At 41.9% G+C, this 11,437-nt stretch overlaps 1 protein-coding gene across 1 annotated transcript; it reads right to left on the bottom strand.

Annotated features, from left to right (window-relative positions):
* Positions 1-1,738: 1,738 nt before the first annotated feature.
* Positions 1,739-3,831, bottom strand: LOC139451766 (mucin-2-like). The gene is made up of 3 exons (XM_071233077.1): positions 3,828-3,831; positions 2,400-3,089; positions 1,739-2,310 (listed from the first exon to the last, which is right to left on the bottom strand). Exons 1-3 carry the CDS (start codon positions 3,829-3,831, stop codon positions 1,739-1,741), a joined length of 1,266 nt encoding a protein of 421 aa, XP_071089178.1.
* Between the last annotated feature and the right edge of the window lie 7,606 nt (positions 3,832-11,437).

Here is an 11,437-nt window from a genome sequence, read left to right as displayed (position 1 = left end):
ATCCTTGTCTACACATTTCAAATGCTTCACACTGAAACACTTTAACCCAATCGAACAAGATCCTATCATTGTTTCGCTGATTGCATCAACAGCGGTGGCAGCGTTCCCCAGATACCAAACACTATCCTGCAGATAGAATGATCATGTGCTCCAACCTGAAACGCTGTTATGTCCCATAAAAACATATCAGAAAATCAATGGCGACTATTTGTGTCAGTGGGACAAGCTAAATGAAATGTTACGCCACACTATTTATTGAGCACTTCATTTCTTCCACAATGCAAACTGACTTCGGAGTACATTATCCACCGAGGCACTAAGCCTTTCATCCTCACTAGGGTAATAGGTGTACCGACAAGCTAGTGTGTGCTGTGACAATTCCATGTATTGATGTCAGAATAACTAATGGTGTAGTTTAACCTCACAGACTTTCAATTATTCATAATGCCAAGGATGGTTTCAAGGTTGTTTATAATGGTAACGTTACTTTTAAAGAGCGTTTTAGGAACTGTGATGAGACCATAACGGATGCAACGCACTCAATATTCGATCATGAAGTGAAGGTTTCTAGAAGGGAAGTAGATGGTTTCATGTAATTCATCACCTCAGGAAATGACATAAAGCATGCAATGTTCGACAAAATGTTTTATCTAATAACTGAATCGTGTCTCCTGTCCAGCAAATTATGGGAGAGTTTAGACGGCTTGCGGTGGAAAATTAAATGAACGATTATGCTTCGCAAATTACAGTTTTACAATGCATGGTGTTATAAATGAGAAATGAATGTAAATTGATAAATATTGCAGAAACTGTAGGCTGAAGGCTGGTGTAGGAGCTTGGTGATGGGGTAGTTGTGTGATGTAGGGAACTGACTAGAGCTGTTGGTGTTGGTGGCGATTGTGACTACTAGGCTTATGGTGAAAGGTATGTGATGGAAGGGACAGAGTGGTGTTGTTGGGGGTGGTTGAGATCATGACCATGATTATGATGGTAGTTGTGTGATGGTGAGGATAGTGTGGCTGTGTTGGTGGTGGTGACTATGATGGTGGTGGTAGTTGTGTGATGGCGGTGTTGGTGTTGGTGGTGGTAACTGTGGTTGTGGTGGCAGCTGTGTGATGGTGTTGGTGTTGAGTATGGTTGTGGTGGTAGTTGTGTGATGGTGGTTGTGGCTATGGTTGTGGTGGTTGTTGTGTGATGGTGTTGTTGGTGCTTGTGGCTATGGTTGTGGTGGTAGTTGTGTGATGGTGTTGGTGTTGTTGTTGGTGGTGACTATGGTTGTGGTAGTAGTTATGTGATGGTGTTGGTGTTGTTGGTGGTGGTGACTATGATTATGGTGGTAGTTGTGTGTTGGTGTTATTGGTGGTGGTGACTATGATTATGGTGGTAGTTGTGTGTTGGTGTTGTTGGTGGTGGTGACTATGATTATGGTGGTAGTTGTGTGTTGGTGTTGTTGGTGGTGGTGACTATGATTATGGTGGTAGTTGTGTGTTGGTGTTATTGGTGGTGGTGACTATGATTATGGTGGTAGTTGTGTGTTGGTGTTGTTGGTGGTGGTGACTATGGTTGTGGTAGTAGTTGTGTGATGGTGTTGTTGGTGGTGGTGACTATGGTTGTGGTAGTAGTTGTGTGATGGTGTTGTTGGTGGTGGTGACTATGGTTGTGGTAGTAGTTTTGTGTTGGTGTTGGTGTGGTGACTATGATTGTGGTGGTAGTTGTGTGATGGTGTTTGTGGTTGTGGCTATGGTTGTGGTGGTAGTTGTGTGATGGTGTTGGTGTTGGTGGTGTTGACTATGGTTGTGATGGTAGTTGTGTGATGGAGGTGGAGGTGACTGTGGTTGTCGTGGCTGTGGTGTGATGGTGGGGAATCTGGGGTGCTCTTCGGGACGGTGACTATGAGTGTGGTGGTTGTGGCGTGATGGTGGGGAATCTGGGTGATGTAGGGGACGGTGACTATGAGTGTGGTGGTTGTGGCGTGAAGGTGGGGAATCTGGGTGATGTAGGGGACGGTGACTATGAGTGTGGTGGTTGTGGCGTGATGGTGGGGAATCTGGGTGATGTAGGGGACGGTGACTATGAGTGTGGTGGTTGTGGCGTGATGGTGGGGAATCTGGGTGATGTAGGGGACGGTGACTATGCGTGTGGTGGTTGTGGCGTGATGGTGGGGAATCTGGGTGATGTAGGGGACGGTGACTATGAGTGTGGTGGTTGTGGCGTGATGGTGGGGAATCTGGGTGATGTAGGGGACGGTGACTATGAGTGTGGTGGTTGTGGCGTGATGGTGGGGAATCTGGGTGATGTTGGGGACGGTGACTATGAGTAGGATGGTAGTTGTGTGATGGTGTTGGTGATGTTGGGGACGGTGACTATGAGTGTGGTGGTTTTGTTTCGATGGTGAGAACTGTGTGGTGGTAGCTGTATGATGGTGGTGGTGGTGGCTATGGTTGTGGTGGTGGTGACTATGAGTGTGGTGGTTGTATTTCGATGGTGAGAACTGTGTGGTGGTAGTTGTGTGATGGTGGCTATGGTGGCTATGGTTGTGGTGGTGGTGACTATGAGTGTGGTGGTTGTGTTTCGATGGTGAGAACTGTGTGGTGGTTGTGGCGTGATGGTGGCTATGGTGACTATGGTTGTGGTGGTGGTGACTATGAGTGTGGTGGTTGTGTTTCGATGGTGAGAACTGTGTGGTGGTAGCTGTGCGATGGTTGTGGCTATGGTAGTGATGGTGGTGAGTATGAGTGTGGTGGTGGTGACTATGAGTGTGGTGGTTGTGTTTCGGTGGTGAGAACTGTGTGGTGGTAGCTGTGCGATGGTGGTGGCTATGGTAGTGATGGTGGTGACTATGAGTGTGGTGGTTGTGTTTCGATGGTGAGAACTGTGTGGTGGTAGCTGTGTGATGGTGGCTATGGTGGCTATGGTTGTGGTGGTGGTGACTATGAGTGTGGCGGTTGTGTTTCGATGGTGAGAACTGTGTGGTGGTAGTTGTGTGATGGTGGCTATGGTGGCTATGGTTGTGGTGGTGGTGACTATGAGTGTGGTGGTTGTGTTTCGATGGTGAGAACTGTGTGGTGGTAGCTGTGCGATGGTGGTGGCTATGGTAGTGATGGTGGTGAGTATGAGTGTGGTGGTGATGACTATGAGTGTGGTGGTTGTGGTTCGATGGTGAGAACTGTGTGGTGGCGATGAAGGTGACTGTGAGTGAGTGAGTGAGTGAGTGAGTGAGTGAGTGAGTGAGTTGTGTTTAACGCCGCTTTTAACAATGTTCAAGTTATATCACGGCGTGTCAGCTTAATGTGAGAGGAAAGTCCGAAGTGATGAGGGTGACTGTGGGGTGGTGATTAAGTTTTAGGTGGGTGTTGTGCTGGTTGGGTTGATGCTGGTTTATGTCAACTGTTTATGTCAGTGCATGCTGCTGGTTTCCTATGTCGTATATTATTTGAAAGACAAGATCATTTGACAACTTGACTGAAGAAAGGTGCTACAAGAAGAACAGAATGGGCGATCAGGATTCGCAGACCTGGTGTTATATCTGAAACTGCCTAATTAATAATTAAATGCGTCCATTTTTAAAATTGTTTTTTATTTCATCATTGTCATAGAAATGCGAACATAAATATCCTAAGGAGTTTGCGTTGTTTTATCATCGATCTTTCGTTCAGCAGTAACATGTATTCGGACACATGTTATTTGTTTGTTGTTTAACGCCGCACTCAGCAATATTCCGTCTATATATTCTGTATATAATCGAGCCTGGACTAGACAATTGCTTTTAGCAATATTCCAGCAATATCACGGCGGGGGGCGCCAGAAATGGGCTTCAAACAGTGTACCCATGTCGGGAATCGAACCCGGGTCTTCGGCGTGACGAGCGAACGCTTTAACCACTAGGCTACACGACCGCCCACATGGTATAAGAAATATGTGCCGGTCCTAATAAAGTATACCATGAAGATCAAATATAGTACGCTGCTACGGGAAATACCTTATTCAATCACGTTTTTGAGACTTTGCTTTCGTCTACATTTAACCGTGAATATAAGGTCAAATGAATATTAATAAACGTTTAATGTTAAGGCAAAAAAATCAATAAGCATAAATGTCATCACAAGATGGCATTTCCTTCTTTGTTATGTTAACTCCAACACAAAGCAATCCATCGATCTGTACTTTAATTTTACAGGACTGACCGAAAATGCTCCAATTCGTTATTCAATCCAATGGACACAATGTACAAGAACCCAAATGAAATATTATCTGATTTAACCTTCAAATATTGACGCCTGAGCCATTAACCTTCTCTTGGTTGCTTCGTGGATATGTTGATAAATATACACGACCCTGAAACACACTGACCCGAAACCTAATTTCTTTTTGTACTGATTTGATTTTCTGTCAAGTTCAGATCGTTACCAAGAGATAAGTTCCCATCAGCCTGACATTACCTAACGGATTTCCTTTAAACAGTCTGAGACAATTTTGTTACGAGCGTCCCATTTCTTGAGGCAGCGTGAAGTTTTGTGGCATAGATGTTAGCACCAGGAACCTCCGAACATAAACTATAAATATATATAATTTATGCATATGTATTTAGTAAATGATTCAGATTCGACGAATTAATGTCCATACAACTTTATTAATCCGGACAATTAGTTCTGTTTGGAAAGAAAATATTCCGGATTAACGGTTCTGATCAATACGTGATATTCGTGTAAATACTTTAGTGGCAGTTAAGAAGCTGTTCACAATAGTATCATTGTAGACAATAGAATTGATGTATGAACTGCATCCATCTTCTTTAGGATGAGAATGTATGGTTGCCAACTTTATTATGAGGAACACAACGTTTCGGAGTATGTACTTGCTCTTTCTTCAGTTGACATCCATAAATTCTCTTCCTTATCTGTATAACTTCTAAATGCCTTCTAAAGAATGGCGTCTTCCTTGTTCTCCATGCGACGTTTCGTACAGAGGCAAGTTCCCGTATGAAGCAAGTGAGTATTTTGGGTATTTGCTTGAGAAAGATACTAAAATAGTCATGGCTGATCGTTAGTGCATAGAAAATTTGACATTAACTATAACGGTTCAGGGGTGACATGCATTAATAAACTAAGGAAGTTCAGCGATCTGTTCGTGTTCCATACAGAAAACTTATTGTATTTTCCAAAACTGTCTCTCACTGGAGATAACACTTTAGAAGATCTGATGTCCTGATCACCGATTGGTCGATGGCTTGACCGTTAGCTATGGGTTGAAATGTTCAAATTTGTTTCAGGTGATTCTGTTTTAGATTTCCCTTCACTTACTTACAACTAACTATTAATTGTTTCAGCCCTCAAAATAACCAATAGTTATGATTGAGTGCAAGCTTAAGGTCCCATAATTGAATAGTAATTTCAATAGTTAATAAAACGGTTACGTTTTCACAATAGTGCTATTGCAGTATGACGTATTAGGTAATTGCAGCACCAACGACGTAAATTCCGTTGCTTTCATTTCATGATTGTTACAAATCCTTACTTCGTAACAGGTTCAGCAGATAGTGTGGAGATAAGGGGGAAACCTCTGGTGGTCTGATATATGCGAGGTTCAATGGGGTTTAACATCATTATACATTATTTCACTTACATGGCAACAGGCATGCACGTGTGTGTGTGTGTTTGTGCGCGCGTGTGTGTGTGCGTGCGTGCGTGCGTGCATGCGTGCGTGCGTGCGTGCGTGCGTGCGTGCGTGTGTGTTTTGACTAGCCATGACGTTTTTAATTTACTATACGAGTAAATATATTAAGTTTTCTATACGATTTACTATACGTATTTCCATGGCGACGTCAACAATACTCACCAACTACAAATACAGGTTAATCATAGCTTTTCTTAGGACGATTCCTGCACGATACAGATACGTATTATATACTACCAAATTAAGGTTACTACGCTTGGTAATACACACACATTTTCTTATTAAAACGAGTATATTATTAAAAATGTTGACATTTGATACGAATGAATGGTTACCGTATTTCTTACTTGTTTTCTTTTAGCGAATTCAAATTTGATCATTTGCAGAAATATGATAGTATACTCTTTAAAATTTAGAACAATATTGTGGTGATATATTTATATATGCACCTTCAACATGAATACGTTATTTTCATATTATATTCGGAATCTTATCGCACAAAACCGCATTTGATACAATGTAAATATCCTAAGTGAAACCAGGTTGAGTGAGGTGAAAGGGTGTTACATTCGCGTTCAAGATTATTGAATGCGTGCGTGCGTGAGTGCGTGCGTGCGTGTGTGTGGTGAATTGGGTTCAACGTCGCGTTCAAGATGTTTTCACTATAAAGCTACGAAAACACACACACACACACACACACACACACACACACACACACACACACACACACACACACACATACACACACTGCATCAACATAACACATTGTCGTTATTGTTTTGATTCCATGACGAATGTGTTATGAAATCAAGTAATAGAAAAAAAGAGCATAATTAAGACTCATAACAGATTTCCCATTACTTTTTTTAGACAAATGCATGTCATCGTAAATCAATCACGATTTATCCAAAAATATTGACATGAAATTGGATATTGCGTTCATAAATCCACATGGGAATGAGAGTTAGATTACAATTTGTTTATTTCATGAAACCATTTATAAATTTTGAAAGACGATGATTAAGGCAAGATGACCATCAATGATTGATGGTGTTTGATTTTTTACAACATTAATACATTTGAGTGTTATCAATTTCTAATTCATCTTATCAAAGCCGGGCAATAATAGAATATCATGTTTTTGTCATTTCCTGTGTGAAATTATTATAATTCTAATGACACTGTGGATGTGTATTTTTGCAATAATGTTTTCAATGCTTCATCTTTCTGTTCAGTGATTGGAATCTCCAGCTGGTTGAGAGCAAGAGTGCCCTCATATAACTTCCGTACCACGTCAATCAAACCGTGTTCCATTAGATCTCAAAACCCATGATGTCTAAGTAAATATTATACTCACTCCCTTCTGAATCCTCCTTGCACTGATTCTACCCGCTTTGATTTTTCTGTTGACGGATTTGAAGGACCGGAGCCGAAAACAATAATAGAGCCCATGAAATATGTCTAATTTGATTTCTTTTTGATTGCACGATTGCTCTTTTTTGATTAGGCACAACAATAACATAAATATATACGATCACGCAAACATAAGGTATTTTACATTCTACCATGAATTTGAAATTTACTCGATTCTGATTGGTCAATCAGAGGCTATTAAATCACAATAAACCCCCTCTAATTGAAACAGCCGGTTTGATGGCCGCATCACCGCGGAAGCTAATATTTATAGAATAGTACTATTTTCAGTCATTGTCGGTAGGCATATTTAAATAATTATATCTACAATTACAGGACACAAAATGCACAGATGCGGTTACTACAATATACACAGTGTCGTTATCCGTAAGAGATACCGGAACACTCAGAGTTTACATCATGATGTTTTAACCAGCGAATAATAATGCTGGTTTATTGTGAATACCGGAGTATTCACATGCCGGTTTAGACGAAGTATCAATGCGTCCATGTGGAAATGTTGTTTTTTTGTGTTTTTTTAACGTTTTGAGATCATTATTGCAATAGTATAAATGACAAAGGTTCGTTAATATACAGTAAGCGAAAAATGTATACGTATTTATACTAATGCCCTCTTTTTGGTATAATTATGGTGGCCGAGAGGGGACATCGCTTTAACGCCTGCAATTATGGTCGCGAGAAAGCGAGAAAGCAATAACCCGAGACGAGAAAGCGATAACACGAGATGAGAAAGCGATAGCACGAGACGAGAAAGCGATAGAGGGAGGCGAGAAAGCGATAGCACGAGACGAGAAAGCGATAGCACGAGACGAGAAAGCGACAACACGAGATGAGTAAGCGATAACACGAGACGAGAAAGCGACAGCACGAGGCGAGAAAGGGAGAGAACGAGATGAGTAAGCGATAACACGAGACGAGAAAGCGATAGCACGAGACGAGAAAGGGAGAGAACGAGATGAGTAAGCGATAACACGAGATGAGAAAGCGACAACACGAGACGAGAAAGGGAGAGAACGACATGAGTAAGCGATAAAACGAGACGAGAAAGCGATAGCACGAGACGAGAAAGGGAGAGAACGAGATGAGTAAGCGATAACACGAGACGAGAAAGCGATAGCACGAGACGAGAAAGGGAGAGAACGAGATGAGTAAGCGATAACACGAGATGAGAAAGCGAGAACACGAGACGAGAAAGGGAGAGAACGACATGAGTAAGCGATAAAACGAGACGAGAAAGCGATAGCACGAGACGAGAAAGGGAGAGAACGAGATGAGTAAGCGATAACACGAGACGAGAAAGCGATAGCACGAGACAAGAAGGCGACAGCAAGAAAGCATGGATATCGATTTCTCGTCTCATGTTATTGCTTTATCGCTTTCTCGCGACCGTAACTGAAGACGAGAAGGCGATGTCCCCTCCCGGCTACCATACAGAATAGCACTTTTATATGTACGTATTTATTCAATTAATTCTGGCATTTTAGGCTTAATGCGTTCCAGTGAGCGATGCAGCACCACATTGACCTCCAACACAACAGAATAAAACCATCATGGCAGGATATGTTCTGGACATTAAGTCAACTATTTGTATTTACACTTTATGGTTGTCAGACCACAAAACAATCCTACCATGTACATATATACAAATATACGTCACCATAGCAACTGTGGATGTACGGGGGTCCATGGTTCGCCGTTAACCTTCAACGGACTTCATATAACACAGAATAGTAGACACACAATTGTAGTCCCCGAAGAATAATGAAATGAATATTTACAAGTGTTACATATGCCACATTACCGCATCGAGAACAGGTCTTCAGATAACCCATGGTTGCCGTAACAGGCGACTATGCTTGTCGTAAGAGGCGACTAACGGGATAGGGTGGTTGATGCATGTCATCGAATCCCAAATATTTGGAGCGATGCTCATATCAATCACTTGATTGTTTGGTCCAGACTCAATTATTTAGAGACCGCCGTCATATAGCTGGAATATTGCTGATTGTTTCTTTAAACAACAAACAAACACAACTTCCGTCTGGATCACGTCTTTCCACAGTAAATGTATCTTGTCAAACGTTCCTAGTCAAACCCATCGCAATATCTTAGTTACGACTTGATTACGTCTTTAATAGCATATGCATCTGCTAATTATGACGTAAAATAATCAGATTCATAATGAATAATAAGTGGATGCTCAAAGCGCTGCACTATAATAACCCCGGACAATTGATCAGCACTCGATTATCATTCTCAGCTCCCTGAGGAGTGTTCAACCCAAGCTGCTTGTGAGGCGCTAGAAGATTAACAGCCACATTACCATCTCATCCTACCGGGTACCCACTCACTGCTGGGTGAAACAATGGCACCATTTCGAACAAAGTTACTTGCCTAAGGAGACACCACATCACCGCTTCAGTGTGGGGCAGGACCGAAGCCCTAGAAACTCTCAGGAGTCAAGCTGCTTGACATGGTCACCAATCCAACTTCTCTCCGAGACCGACGTTGCTTAACTTCATCTGACATGTAACCTGTGCGCTGTGCACATGACCACGTGCCACCATGTATTGCATCTCGTGGAACCTTACGAACGGTGAGCACGAAAATCTGAAATTCAGAAGTGGCACTAACTGGATTCCGTAGATGATGCATGAATCACATGCTGAAGTGAAACGATGACTGATCGTGACTGAGACCAGACTTTGCTAATGCAATTGATTAGTGAGCGTCATATCGCCAGCGTGATAAAGTCTGCGAGTCTCACTAGCTCGTGAAGTGAGCGCTGCTAAAGACATGCGTGCGGCAGTAATGAGCATGCAGATCACTGACATCGACAAGCTATTTTGCTGGTTACATACTGCTTGTTATCCTTGACCAAGATATTGACGACCCTGAACTTCAGTTTGACAAACATGCAATATTAATGCAACCGAATTCTTCGCAATAAGGTTTAAAAAGTGGAAATTAGAGAGAAGTAGCTCAAATATCGAATTCCTTACACTGCACTAAATGTCATTTTTTATCACTTTAAAAGCATTGCAACGTGTGAACTGAGTCGGCGAAATCTGGAAGGGGATTCAGGGGATTCAGGGAAATCTTATGTTTGTTTGTTTGTGGTTTAACGCCGCACTCAGCAATATTCCAGCGATGATGTAGGCGGTCTGTGAATAATCGCGTCTGGACCAGATAAGCCAATAATTGACACCATGAGCATCGATCCAAGCAATTTTGATACGATGACATGCATCAACCAAGTCAGCAAGTCTGACCACCCGATCCCGTTAGTCTCCTCTCACGGCAAGCATCGTCCTGGGAGATTTGATGCAATTGCATTGTTTGAAATGGTTCACTGGCTGACACTCAAAGGATGTACACCGCAATACACAAGGAGCTTCATAAAATGTATCTACATTATTTAAAAAAAAATCGAGCTTCCGTGATGGTATCTACACCGAAATATCGCTTTCTGTTGTAAAAAAGAAGTTGTATATCAATAAAACTATCACCCTTGTTCATCACACCAACTTCTAAAGTCAACGTACAGCTAGATAAGGGTTGGGTTTGTATATCAATAGAACTATCTCCCTTGTTCATCACACCAACTTCTAAAGGCAACGTACAGCTAGATAAGGGTTGGGTTTGTATATCAATAGAACTATCACCCTTGTTCATCACACCAACTTCTAAAGGCAACGTACAGCTAGATAAGGGTTGGGTTTGTATATCAATAGAACTATCACCCTTGTTCATCACACCAACTTCTAAAGGCAACGTACAGCTAGATAAGGGTTGGGTTTGTATATCAATAGAACTATCACCCTTGTTCATCACACCAACTTCTAAAGGCAACGTACAGCTAGATAAGGGTTGGGTTTGTATATCAATAGAACTATCTCCCTTGTTCATCACACCAACTTCTAAAGGCAACGTACAGCTAGATAAGGGTTGGGTTTAACGCAGCTTTGAACAGTATTCCAGTTATATCTCAGAGTATCAACTAAATGTGGGGGTAAAGTTCGAAGTGATGCAGGTCTCAGATGTTACCACCAGTTTGGTTGAACCAAGGTATGATGCCTGCGTAAAAAGAACCAACATTATCAAGACGAATATAGGATTCGATGCCACGATCGTAGGTTTCTGGCACAAATCGTGCATCTCGAGTCATGGATCTATGACGTCACATGTGTTCACGAGCGTCGGTTCATACAACATCCCAGTATGTTCGTTTTGGCATCGAACCAATCTAATATTTCTTGAATATGAGTAATACTTCATCTATTAACCGACATGTTTAGTATTAGCGTTTCTTTTGTCGGTGAGTATACCT

Source organism: Haliotis cracherodii, unplaced genomic scaffold (assembly GCF_022045235.1).
Source record: "Haliotis cracherodii isolate W230 unplaced genomic scaffold, xgHalCrac1.p SCAF_9, whole genome shotgun sequence".
NCBI lineage: Eukaryota > Metazoa > Mollusca > Gastropoda > Lepetellida > Haliotidae > Haliotis > Haliotis cracherodii.
The sequence above is the reverse complement of the archived record's forward strand: the minus strand, read 5'-3'. Positions and strand labels throughout refer to the sequence as shown.